The 12,586-nt window shown below is 43.4% G+C and overlaps 1 protein-coding gene across 2 annotated transcripts in view; it reads right to left on the bottom strand.

The window, feature by feature from the left end:
* Positions 1-5,954, bottom strand: part of samd4a (sterile alpha motif domain containing 4A) — a 46,701-nt gene extending 40,747 nt beyond the window's left edge. For both annotated transcript variants that reach the window (XM_011492499.3, XM_011492501.3), the window contains exons 1-2: positions 5,756-5,954; positions 4,677-5,215 (exon numbers count right to left, since the gene is read on the bottom strand). In XM_011492499.3, the coding sequence (XP_011490801.1) occupies positions 4,677-4,872 (196 nt within the window). In that variant the 5' untranslated portion in view covers positions 4,873-5,215; positions 5,756-5,954. The remainder of the gene's footprint in view (positions 1-4,676; positions 5,216-5,755) is intronic.
* Between the last annotated feature and the right edge of the window lie 6,632 nt (positions 5,955-12,586).

The following is a 12,586-nucleotide window of genomic DNA, read 5'->3' as shown; positions in this document are numbered from 1 at the left end:
AACCGGCATCCTCCAGCCTCACCGAGGGTTTTCCATAGCAGGTAAACCTCCTGTTTACCTCCTTTCAGCAGGTAAACAAACGTAGGAATAAAAATGGACAAGGGTCTAAAGTAGAAATGCTTTTACTCAAACACCATTTTACAGTAACACGACTGTGTTTTAAAAAACTTAAAACAACCTTTTTATTTTAAACTGACTCTCAAAGAAGCTGTTCATTCAGTCCATTTGGCCGAATCAGCAGAAATAAAACATGGAAGATTGATCTGTTTTTCTTTTGTCTTAATCAAAGATGAAGTCTTTGAAAACTTTAACAAAAATGTTTTATTTCTTTTCTGATGATTAAATTGCTTCAATTTAGTTTAATTGTGTCTGTTTCACCTTCATCCTGTGTCTTAAATGTTGTTCTTACTTCTTCTTAAGTTTAACATCTAAAATAATCCAGACGTTCTTAGAAAAGTGTTTCAGTCAGAAAGATGACTTGGACCAAACTCTGGGATGTTTGGCTGTTAAGAAACACAAACCTGGAAGGAGAACTAAACTGTTGACCTCTGACCTCTGATTTCATCAAGAAGACTTAAAAACTGTTAAATGTGTGTTCGTTGGGGTTTAAGACGCTTAACAGGAAGACTCATTGTACGCTGAGATGCTGTCACTTTAACCCAATGCATCCTGGGAGATGTAGTGATGGCAGACAGACTCTCTTCTCTGAGCTTCATGGTTTTGTTCACTTGTTCCACGGTCTGACACCGGATTCTGTGGAAAGCTACACCGCTAAAGACGAGCTTTAGCTGGTATTTCTGTTGGAACTGAGAGACTTTATGAGCAGAATCAGAACAAGGAAGTGAAGACTTTAACCACCTCTGATTGGTCAGACTGATGACATGTGATTAAGCCTCCAAGAATGATTGGCAGAGACAGTTAAAGGGGCGGGACTTTTCCTAAAACAGCTGAAGCTACGGCTAAATCACGGTCCCGTCATTCTAATCAAAATGTCTTTAATAAAATCAAATAAACACAAAGAAAAAAGTATTTTATGATCTTTCATATTCCTAACTACTCAGTGTTTTATCAGGGCCTGTTTGGATGAACACAGAGCTGAAATCCTGGAGATGGAAATGTTTTTAGGTCAGTGAATGGGTCATTTCCTACACCTGACCATCTCCCACTAGTGTGCCGTGGTTGAAAAACACTGACTTGGTTCACTATACTACTCGGGGTGTAAGAATTTGGGAAAAACTGGAAAAACCAGTGTGCATCGATGCTCACTAGAATCTAGATTAGTGAATATCAACCACAATGCAGTGAGTTTGAATGACTTTTTCTTTAAACATAAAAAGTAAATGTTCTTTTTAAAAATCATCCATGTTTTTATCACCAGAACACAATGGATTCATCGAGGCGTGGGGGGGGGGGGGGAAATCGAACCTGAGTCTTCCAATCAGAGGTTGACCGCCCTACCTCTGCTCCACGGATGCCTCATAAGGCATAACCTCTGACAGCACCTTCTTTCTAAAAGACAAAGTTGAAAGAAGATGAACTTCCAAACGCAGGAATTCCACTGAAAACCCAGCAGGATTGACAAAACCTGGTTTTTCTGAGACCTCGACAGTTCAGGATGACAGCAGCAGAATCCTCTTTTGCTAGGTCAGAAGTACATGTATAACAGGAGGCTACCTTAATAATAATAATAATCATTTATAATCTTTAGCTAATGTCAGGACCCGCCCAGGCTGTTAATCTGCTCAGATGTCTGAGGAGATGAAAATCCTTCACCGGGATCCAGAGCTGTGAAATGACCCGCCATGGTCATGGCTGACGGGTTCAGGATCCAGCAGCAGGCAGTAGCCTGGACTCTCCATCCCAGCAGCATGTCATTCCATCTCTCATGAGCGCTGTTTGTTGCCAGGGTTATAGTTACCATGGTGACGCTGCAGCGTGATGCAACACGCCGAGTCAGAAGCTCCTCTGGGGTGAACGGGCATGAGGGCGTCTGAGAAGGGGGGGTGGCCACCATCTCCATTGCACCGTACCTTCATTAACTCCTGAAGTCCTGGAGGCGGGCCTTAGCTGGGCGTGTCGTTACCATCCGAGCAGCAACAACTCTCTGAGTGACCTGGACTGTTCCTGCCGTTTGTTTCAGGCTCAGCGAGAATCAAACCTGCCAGGACCCAAAGCCTTTAAGGCTACTGAAGAAGTGAAGAGACTGTACTTATGAATTCTGAATCAACTCATATTAGCATTTATTTCATTAACCAGAGTATAGAAAATGGAAATGTTTAGAATGTAACACGTTTATGCGCTCAAACAACATGCTGTGCATCCAGGGAGATACTTCAGCCACCAACAGAATTGCCTCCATTGAAAAATTCATTTTCAATCAAAACCAAACAGAAGAGGATTAATCTGTCAATATCAGTTTGACTGCAGACAGCCTCACATTCAAATCTAAACGATCATTTAAATGATTTAGCATATCGTTAGGACCACAAGGCACTCAAGGTAATAAGGAGCATAAACCAAGACAAAAAACATATATTGGGACTTGACTACACCACCCAGAATGCCTAGAGGGGCCAAGAGACGACAGGTCAATTTGAGGTTAAACTTTGACCAATCAGGTCCTGGGATTTGGTAGCGAGGTATAGGTAGGGTCCTTTCTAATATACAGACATGCCATCCGTTTGAAAATTGATCACAGAAACTAACATTTGCGGTTTGAGCAAAGACCATAAGACGCCGAGTCTTTCATGTATGGAAGTAGAGCCATGAAGGAGAAAGCCTGGAGCAAGACCAGCACCGCTACAACACTTCCCACCAAGCCTCTTCCAGCTGAGTATCCAGTAGTGACAGTCCAGTGTGAACACCATGTGCTAACCAACTCAGTGGGAGAGTGTCCGCCCAGTGACTGGAAAGTCGTGAGTTCAGTTCCAGGCCGAGTCATTCCAAAAAAATTGCCTCCCTGCTTGACACCCAGCATTAAGTGGTTGGATTGGGGGGGCTAAACTCACCGAATCCCCCAAGGAACGGGTGAGGAAAACAAATTTAAACAGATAACGGGACTTTAAAGAACGCTGTTTAGCGTGTTCTTGAACGCGCGTCACATGTGTACGTGTCTTAAGGCGAAGCGGTTTATAAGGCACCCTGTCAATTTTTAAAAAATGAAATGATTTTAAATTTAAAATACAGTAGATCTGCCCAAAGATCATCAAGAAAACGATATGTTAACATTTGGTTTCTTCTTCTCTGCGTATTGATTATGAGCTCCTGCAGCTGAAACAATTTAAAAACAACAATAAAGTGATACGGTGATGTCGTCAGCTCTTTATGGTACTAAAACAGTAGCGTTCAAGAACTGGAACTGAATTCTGGGTATTGGCGGTGTCGACATGGCCTGGCTTCAGGAACCAACAAGTGGCTGAAAAGTCCATCATTTGTGAACAAATGCTGAGCCGACAGAACATCCAGGTACTATTTGAATTCTGTGAAATGATGGACAAGACGTTCCAGACGCAGGCTGTCCAATCTGTGAAATAGTGGGTTAAAACAATATTCCTTAAGGTTAAAAACCTCGTCTTCTGCAGAGACACTCAGGGAATCTGTGTGTGTCAGGGACACGCACCAACATCCGTCTCCGTGGGCCCATGATGTTTTCTGCTAGCATGATGGGTTGGCGACAACAATAAATGCTCCTACAGAGGAGCGAGAGCTTCTCAGCGCTCGGATCAAACCGGCATCTCTGGCGGTGTGGGGGCGGGGCAGAAGGACACACGATATGGACAGCTGTGGGTTTTGAGGACAGAATGAATGTTTCAGCAGAACCATGCAGAACTGCAGCCTCAGAGCAGCGAGCCTTCATCCCGGACGGACCCGCATCCGTCCGACCTTTCCCTCACAGAAAACGTCTGGAGCTCCGTTAACGGAAAAACGTTTGAGACAACCACCAACCCTGCAGCGGCTGGAAACCGTCAAGATCAAATTCTGACCAAACTCCAGAAACGCAGAACCTCCATATTCAGATGTCTTCAAACTGCACCACAGTAACCATGGTAACCACACTGGTGTCCAAGCAGTCTGAGACAGCATCAACTTTGAAATGAACATGAAGATCTCGTCCTATTATTATTTTAAAAGTTTAGTGCTGATTATACCCCCCCCCTTCTACTACACCCCCCTTTCTAACATCTCTCTCTCTTCTTCCCTCCTTTTCTTTGACCGTCCCGTCCAACAAAAACTGTTACAAAAATAATATCAATAAAGTTTAGTCTAAATTACAAAAGGGGTTTATTCAAATATACACCTAGTGTGTCAAACGTTTCATTACTCATGTTGTAGCAGTAAAATCTGTCCAACACAAGAGGCTTTCAGCCCCATCTGTCTGCTATATAAAAAAGCATTTAGTGCTCTGTAGTCCATAAATGATGGGCTCAACGTTTCTGTTATTCTTTCCGTGTTCAAGCTTTTACAAACTACTTTGACCGCATATAAATAAATAAAAAGGAAACAAAGGAAGAAATTCGAATGTCTGAGTGAGTCTGAGCAGCAAACGTCACTCAGGTATCACAGGTGGAGGTGGAGAGCTGCACCCGTCTGATGAGCAGAAGGCCGCGCTGACGCGTCCCGCTATCTGAAGGAGTGAACGCTCTGCCCCACAGAAGACGGAGCGGCCGCGGGCCTACCTGGGTCGTTGGCCTCGCCCTCCAGGACCTGCAGCTCGGTGCACTCGGCCAGGGAGTGCTCCAGGCAGAGCTGCAGGAAGCGGGCCTGGGTCCGGCTCACCCTCTTCAGCAGGGACAGCAGGGCCACGGTCTGCTCGCACTCGTTCCAGCCCTTGAACCAGCTGGCCAGCACCCCCACCTGATCACGAAACATCATGGTCTGCCAGGCGGGCACCCGGTGAGACGTGGGGAGGCCACTCCCCCAGGAAGCCCCCGGATTCGGACTTCAGTGAGCTTGGGGGGGGGTCAGATCAGCTGAAGCAGCGTGGGGCTGTCCCTGACTGGGCCATTCTTAACCAGAACCAGGGGAAGCTCCTGTCGGATCCCGCCCACCGCCTCCTCTTGGCCGACTCTCTGGTGGTGCTGAAGGGGGGCGAGGGGCTCCTCTAGCTTGGCATTGGGCCCCTGGGGGGTTTGATGAGTCAGCGCAGGTCCAGTTTAGGCTGGGTCACATCACCTCCAGCCTCAATGGCACGTTTCTTCAGGGAGTCCCGGTACGCCTGCGGGAGGAGGGCAAACGTTTAAATCCCCGCTCATGAGCACAGAACCGGACCCAACTGGCGGTTCTGACCCAGCAGCCTTAAATAAGCGGCACAGCCTGCGGCATTCACAGTCGGGACAGAAATAAAAGATGTTTGGGGGATCCACCCATCCTAAAAATACTGCTGCCCCGCTGGCGCTGCATCCAAGCGGAATGTTCCGCTTGTGGCGGCAGGACGCTGCGCCTCGGCGGCAGGCGGGCTGAGCCCGCGTTCCCGCTGCAGGAGGCGGCGGCGGGGGCGGCGGGGGGCGCGCGGAGGGATCCCGGAGGAGCGTCGCTTCAGTCCGAAACTGTCACGGCGCAGTTCATCGGCGCAGAAAAACGGCCGATCCCTCAGAAAATAGTCCCGGCGACTTTAAACGGAGCGACCGTGACAGACAGAACAGGCTGCCCCGTTAACCGGGAGAGTTTGGCTGAAGACACGCGGAACTTTTCTCTGAACCGGTGAGAAAGAGACGGGCGGCGGCGGTAAACTTCAGACCGGACCATCGGTTCCTACCTGCTGGGTCGGGCTGCATCGTCGGGTTCTGTCAGGACGGACTTGTTTTTTTTATCTTTCCCTTTTTGGGGGTGCGGGGAGCGCCGCCCCGTCACTCCAGGTCTGCGGGATTTGCCATCTTGCCCAACTTTTCCTCAGTGTCCCTCCAGCAGACGGGCTGTGCTCTAAAACACTGCGGTCAAGCGGGACGGCGAAGGGAATCAACTTCCGGTGGAGCTTTTCAAAATAAGGCATGAGATTGAGAACAGTAGCTTCCTCCCACAGTCCACGAACATGCCTCAGTTTAAGTGTGAGTGGTTGTGTCTCTGTGGGGCCTTAGAATGGACTGGCACACCTTCCAAGGTGCACCTTACCTTTGACCAAAGGCAGCTGGGATATGTTCCAATGACCCCATCAGGGTCATGGGGTCATTTGGAGCATGTCCCAGCTGCAAGTTTAGAAGAGGAATAGATTAGTGATGCACTGCTGTCCTGACCATAAACCGCTTATGAGAACTGGACTGGGTGGACCCTCCCCCTTGGCGTTCCAAACAGGAACTGGTCCCAAGAAGCCAAAATCCCAAAAGCAATGTCCGAATTCCCGCCTTAACCCCTAACTACTAAAAAACTAGATAGTGCCCTGGATTTCAAAAGCAATCAGACACCACACTCCTTTTTTCTTTAAGCGGTGGATATGATGTCATCGAATTAGCTAAGTTAAAATCTAATTAATATGAGCGTTTTGTGACGATTATTCATGAGTCCACTGTCTTCTGAAGATAAAAACGTTGATGGTTTATTTATTAAAAATACTTTTTCTTTGAAAAATTGTTCCAATGCAATGCATTGTGGTCTATATTTGCTGATCTAGTGAGCATCGATGCACACTGGTTTTTCGCAGAGACTTCTGGGAAATCTCTAGGGCTCTGGATTTTGGATGTTCAGACAGAACTACGAAATGGTGAAACCACTATAGGGGGCACTATGTAGTTGGCAGTGAAGGAATTCTGACACAACCACAGACTTCCATAGAGAGACAAACAGCTGCTACTCTGATACATTTTTTTTAACATGTTCTTGATAATCCTAATTTTTTTCATTATATTTTTTTCTGCAGGTCAAGTTTTTCAGGTTATAGACGGACCAATCAGATATCTCAATAAAAGTAGACGGTCTAACGCCAAGCGCTCGAAACATTAGATCTACAGATTTTTTGTAGCCTGCTTTCAAGTGGCAGGAATGTGGACTTCCAACAAGCTCACTCCTGATTGGTGAGAGTGGTTGCCATAGAAATGTTGACTGAGACCAATCACTGCTGACTGATCACTGCTTACCTCAAATGCATGCCCCCACTTTGGTTTTAAGCTAGGTTTAACTAACAGGAAAGCTTAGAGAGTATACATGGCCGTGTCTGTCATCCATCAGTGGTTATGTGATATTATTATGTCAAATGTGATTCCAAATCCCAAGTATAAGTCACGCACACTGATCTTCTTCCTGCATTTTACGCCTTGAGACGCTTAGGGCAGCATGTTTCCGTAACCATCTTAGTTTTGCAGGACCGAGTGGTTATCCCTGTGCCAAACCCCCAACCTGGAGGCCCAGTGGACTGGTCTTAGTGTGGCTTCCACCCTTGGGTCTGTCTGGCATGGGGGACTCTACCATAGGTGGCATAGGCATCCAGGTCATCCAGACACGCAAGCCCCCCAACCACGACAAGGTGGCAGTCCATGCGCACCCATTACAGTTGGTCTCATAGAGATGGGATGTACATCAATGGCTCTAGAATATGGGACTACATTTTTAACCTGTCCTGTCCAACAGCTGGGCAGACAGATGAGAGCTGAAGGCCTCTGGTGTTGGACAGATTTGACTTTAACAACAGGGGTTATGAATCTTCTGACACTCCAGAGGTATGTCTGAATAAACCCCTTTTTTGTAATTTAGACTCAACTTTATTTAATGTCATATGTATGCCACCATTTGAAAAACAAAGATTTTCAGAGTAAACATTAAAAGTCTGAAAGCAAAAAATGTTTTCAAACAAATATGAAATATTTTCATTTGAAACTTAGAAAGTTTTGAGTGCAACGTGGTGGTGGCATAAACATTAGTAACAGTAGTGAGAATTTAGCCAAAACTAAGCCCTCTATTCGCAACAAGCCTGCGTTACAGAAGTCAGACAATCATTTATTTAGCTCCACTCCACACTTTGATACAACTGAGAAGAGACATTCAGTTTTAATCTCAGAACAGGGGCTGAGTCCCATCAGCATAGCTGAGAGGATTTAAACCAGCATTTCATGCATGTTAGTTGTATGATTGCAAAACTACAAATCTGAATCTTGCAACTAAACAATCATCACGAAGAATAGTTTCCTTTGATGAGGATAAATACATCCTCTGAATCTAATCGAAATGCAAAGCTTTTATTTTGAAGGGACGGCTCGTCATTTTCCGGCTTCATTCGGAACAGGGCTCGTGCCGCCGCTTTCCACATGCTAATTATTAACAGCGGCGCATTACGTCAGGGGTTTGGCGGGGTGAGGAAACACCAAAATAGAGCGTGCGGGGGGGCCGAGCGGCTACGACACCGCGAGAAAATGTGGGGGAAAAACACTTTCCAGAGCTGATAATGCCGAATGAGGCCGAAAGAAGGAGGGTTAAAGTCTTTAGGGGAGAAGCAAAGGGAACCGATTAAGTGATTTAAAAAAAACCTAATTGATAAATGGTTTAAAAACAAAGACGTTTTTTCAATAGCTCCTATTCTCCTATTCTGATCATCTTCTGATCTATTTTCAGTGTTCCCAGGAATCTTTTAACTATGAAGATGCCTTTTTTAGCAAAAACAAAAACAAAAAACAGTTGTTTTCTAGGACAGTTTCTCAACCTTTTCTGAGCCAAGGCACACTTCAACCTTGACAAAAATCCTGCTGCACACCAGCATCCAAAAATAAAAAAAGGTAGAAACTCTATAGTATTACTTATATAGTATTGATGGACAGTCCCTCTATGATCTCACGTACATTATTATGATGATTGTGGCAGAAAAAGCTGGAAGTTGCAGCTGATTTTTCTAAAAGTTGGAATAATAATTTTCAACTAAATTATTTGACATTTTACCCTGATAGTTGTTTTTCCCTCCAGTTTATTAACATGTAATTTTATTTAACCTCACAAAAAAACAAATATATTCTTTCTAAATAGTGATTTATTTTTTTAATATTTATTTCAATGTTTGTGCAAAGACATCTGTAATTTTAGAACAATATGATCCCAAAAAGACTAACATTATATTTATGTTTTCTGTAGCTACACAAAAGTGAAGATGTTGAAGTTTTATTAGTTTTTCTTTTGTCTTAATCAAAGATGAAGTCTTTGAAAACTTTAACAAAAATGTTTTATTTCTTTTTAGAAGATTAGATTGTTTCAGTTTAGTTTAATTGTGTCTGTTTCACCTTCATCCTGTTTCTTAAATGTTGTTCTTACTTCTTCTTAAGTTTAACATCTAAAATAATCCAGACGTTGTTAGAAAAGTGTTTCTGTCAGAAAGATGACTTGGACCAAACTCTGGGATGTTTGGCTGTTAAGAAACACAAACCTGGAAGGAGAACTAAACTGTTGACCTCTGACCTCTGATTTCATCAAGAAGACTTAAAACTGTTAAATGTGTGTTTGTTGTGGTTTAAGACGTTTAACAGGAAGACTCATTGTACGCTGAGATACTGTCACTTTAACCCAATGCATCATGGGAGATGTAGTGATGTCAGACAGACTCTCTTCTCTGAGCTTCATGGTTTTGTTCTCTTGTTCCACGGTCTGACACCGGATTCTGTGGAAAGCTACACCGCTAAAGACGAGCTTTAGCTGGTATTTCTGTTGGAACTGAGAGACTTTATGAGCAGAATCAGAACAAGGAAGTGAAGACTTTAACCACTTCTGATTGGTCAGACTGATGACATGTGATTAAGCCTCCAAGAATGATTGGTGGAGACAGTTAAAGGGGCGGGACTTTTCCTAAAACAGCTGAAGCTACGGCTAAATCGCGGTACCGTCATTCTTATCAAAATGTCTTTAATAGAATCAAATAAACACAAAGAAAAAAGTATTTTATGATCTTTCATATTCCTAACCACTCAGTGTTTTATCAGGGCCTGTTTGGATGAACACAGAGCTGAAATCCTGGAGATGAAAACGTTTTTACATCAGTGAATGGGTCATTTCCCACGGCACTCCTGACCATCTCCCACGGCACACTATCTATTTGAGTAAAAAGTAAAAGTACAAATTTCACCAAATAGTACTAAAAGGATCTGTATCAGGGGTCAGCAACCTGGGGCAAACAAACCCACTGTGGCACGTGGAGGGTAAGACAGTGGCACGCCGGGGTGTCCTCTGATGGTAGTTTTCGGATGTGGAACAGAAAAATCCTCATTGAGCGACAATCTCTTCTGTCATTGAGCTTTTTCCCCCCGATAGCGTCATAAGGAAATGGTCCATTCATGCAGCGCTGTTACTGTGACCCCGCCCACCTTTGTAAATGCTGACACTTTTCCACATTGGCCATCATGAACGAGTGATGTCAATAAATGCGCACCCTAGAAGAAAAAAATACTTACGTTTGCTACGGTGAAACAAAAACATAATAATCAGTGGAAGTTTTAACATGGGCGACATGGGCGATCACTCAGGGCGGAATTTTCCACGGGGCGCCATAGACAAGGGGAAAAAAATCATTCAGCATTTCCTGTCTGTAACATGAAAAGCGCGCCCGTCCATTCTCGTTATCTGAAAGTTTCATTTTATATGTTAAATGGGGCCTTCTGCTGCACGTCCCCAAAACTTGTGTCCTTTTCTCTTTGCGGATTTGTGTGAAATATAACAAGTCAAAAAGTGCAGAGGGGGGATAAGCTGATGCGATGCTAAGCTAAGCATTAGTTGGTGTCAGAAGATGCTAACTTGTTTATTTTCATGAGCGCAATAATTCAGTATTTAATTCAATTTAGAAAAAAAGAAGAAAGAAGACCAGGATGTGAAAAGGAAAAAGGCATGGTATTGAACATTGTTAATGTCATTATGTAAACCTAAGACAACTTTATTAAACATGCACAATTATATTTGAAAAGTTAGGCTACTGCTATTGTTAGACTATAGTTTAAACATTTAGTTAATCCAAACTCAATTTGTGCAATAAATTCTGCTAATTAAATACAATTTTATATTTCCAACCAGTTTTAATTAATTCCTTCACTCGACAGGATGACCTGCTGTCACATTATTTAGATATGTGTAATGACATATATTCAGTCCCTGGTCTTTTATCCTGCCTCTGGCTCGTGTGGCGCCCCCAGCCGCCCCCCCCAACTCCATCTGGATGAAGCTCATCTGCTGGACTATGAGGTTCCATTTGTGCCAAAAATGTATTTTTGTGTCCACTGTCTATATCTTTGGTCCATTGACTATGTCTACTGACCGAGTTCATTGAACATTGGTCCATGCGTTATGTGTAAAACTCTGCATTTGTCTTTGTTATTGTCGTTACCCCCTGTCGTCTCACTATGTCGTCAGGAAAGTCCTTAGCAACCGTTGCTAGTGTCGTTAGCTACGACGTTTTGCCATGTCGTGTTGTCAGAGCTTGTCGTTTTTCAAATTTTGCCAAAGTCGTCAGAAAAGTCCTTTGTAAATTGTTTCCTGTTTTACCACAGAACGAAAAAAAAGTTTATTAAAGCCGGCGCTGGCGTTAACCATGACAAACATGTTTTTTAAAATTATTAACTTTATTGATATTCCTGCAAATGCGCATTGCCAGAAAGAGGGGGGGGGGTGCATGCATACAACGCTTTCACGTTCCTGAAGCGACTCTCTTTCCGATTGTTTCAAGTTATTTAGAGAATGGCTTCAATTAAATCTGGAGATGAAACTACTAATCAAGTCTTTTAAAAAATAACTGATCTTTATCAATCATGTTGTCACAAATCGGGTGGATAAACGAGGAGCAGACGGGCCAAAAACTTTGACTGGATTTTGATCTTTTCTTTTTAATCTGTAATGTATTTATTTGACCATGAGGTGGCGCTCTCGGGACCAGTATGGTGCTCTTTTGGGCGCCTCTGCTCCTCGTTTATCCATCAGATTTGTTTGATCAAGATCAGTTATTTTTCCAAAGACTTTAAAATAATAGTTTCATCACCAGATTTAATTGAAGGAATACTCTAAATGCCTTAAACCTATTGGCAAGTCGCTTCGGTAACGTGAAACCGTTGTACGCATGCACCCCCCCCCCCCCCCTTCTGGCAATGAGCGCTTGCAGGAATATCAATAAATGTTTGTTTTTTTGAACGTGTTTCGTTCCACGGTAGTACAGGAAACGATTAACCGACTTTTCTGACAACTTTGGCAAAATTTGAAAAACGACAAGATGTAAGGACACGACATGGGGAACGAGGTAGCTAACGACACTAGCAACGGTTGCTAAGGACTTTTCTGACGCCGTAATGAGACGACATGGGGAAACTACAATAATAAAGACAAATGCAAAGTTTTAAACATAAAGCAAGCATATAAATAACAAAGCAAACACAAAGTAATAATCATTTCCTCCATTTTGCTACACATTTACCAGAGAACTTTTTGAAAATGAAACGTCAAATACCATTTTCTTTATCCTTTTAATTAAGTGACAGAATAAGCAGTGTTGAAGAAAATAAAAAAGCATTTGGGTGGATTTCTTTTTCATTTTAATCTTGAGTCAAAAAATGCAGCTTCATTCTGAAAATGAAAAAGTATTTCTGGTTCTGACTTTTATTTTTGAATTATGCTACTCAAATGTTTCCATAGCAGACAGCCCGGAGCG

Source organism: Oryzias latipes, chromosome 3, assembly GCF_053564925.1.
Source record: "Oryzias latipes strain Hd-rR chromosome 3, Olatipes_Hd-rR_3.1".
Lineage (NCBI taxonomy): Eukaryota > Metazoa > Chordata > Actinopteri > Beloniformes > Adrianichthyidae > Oryzias > Oryzias latipes.
The sequence above is the reverse complement of the archived record's forward strand: the minus strand, read 5'-3'. Positions and strand labels throughout refer to the sequence as shown.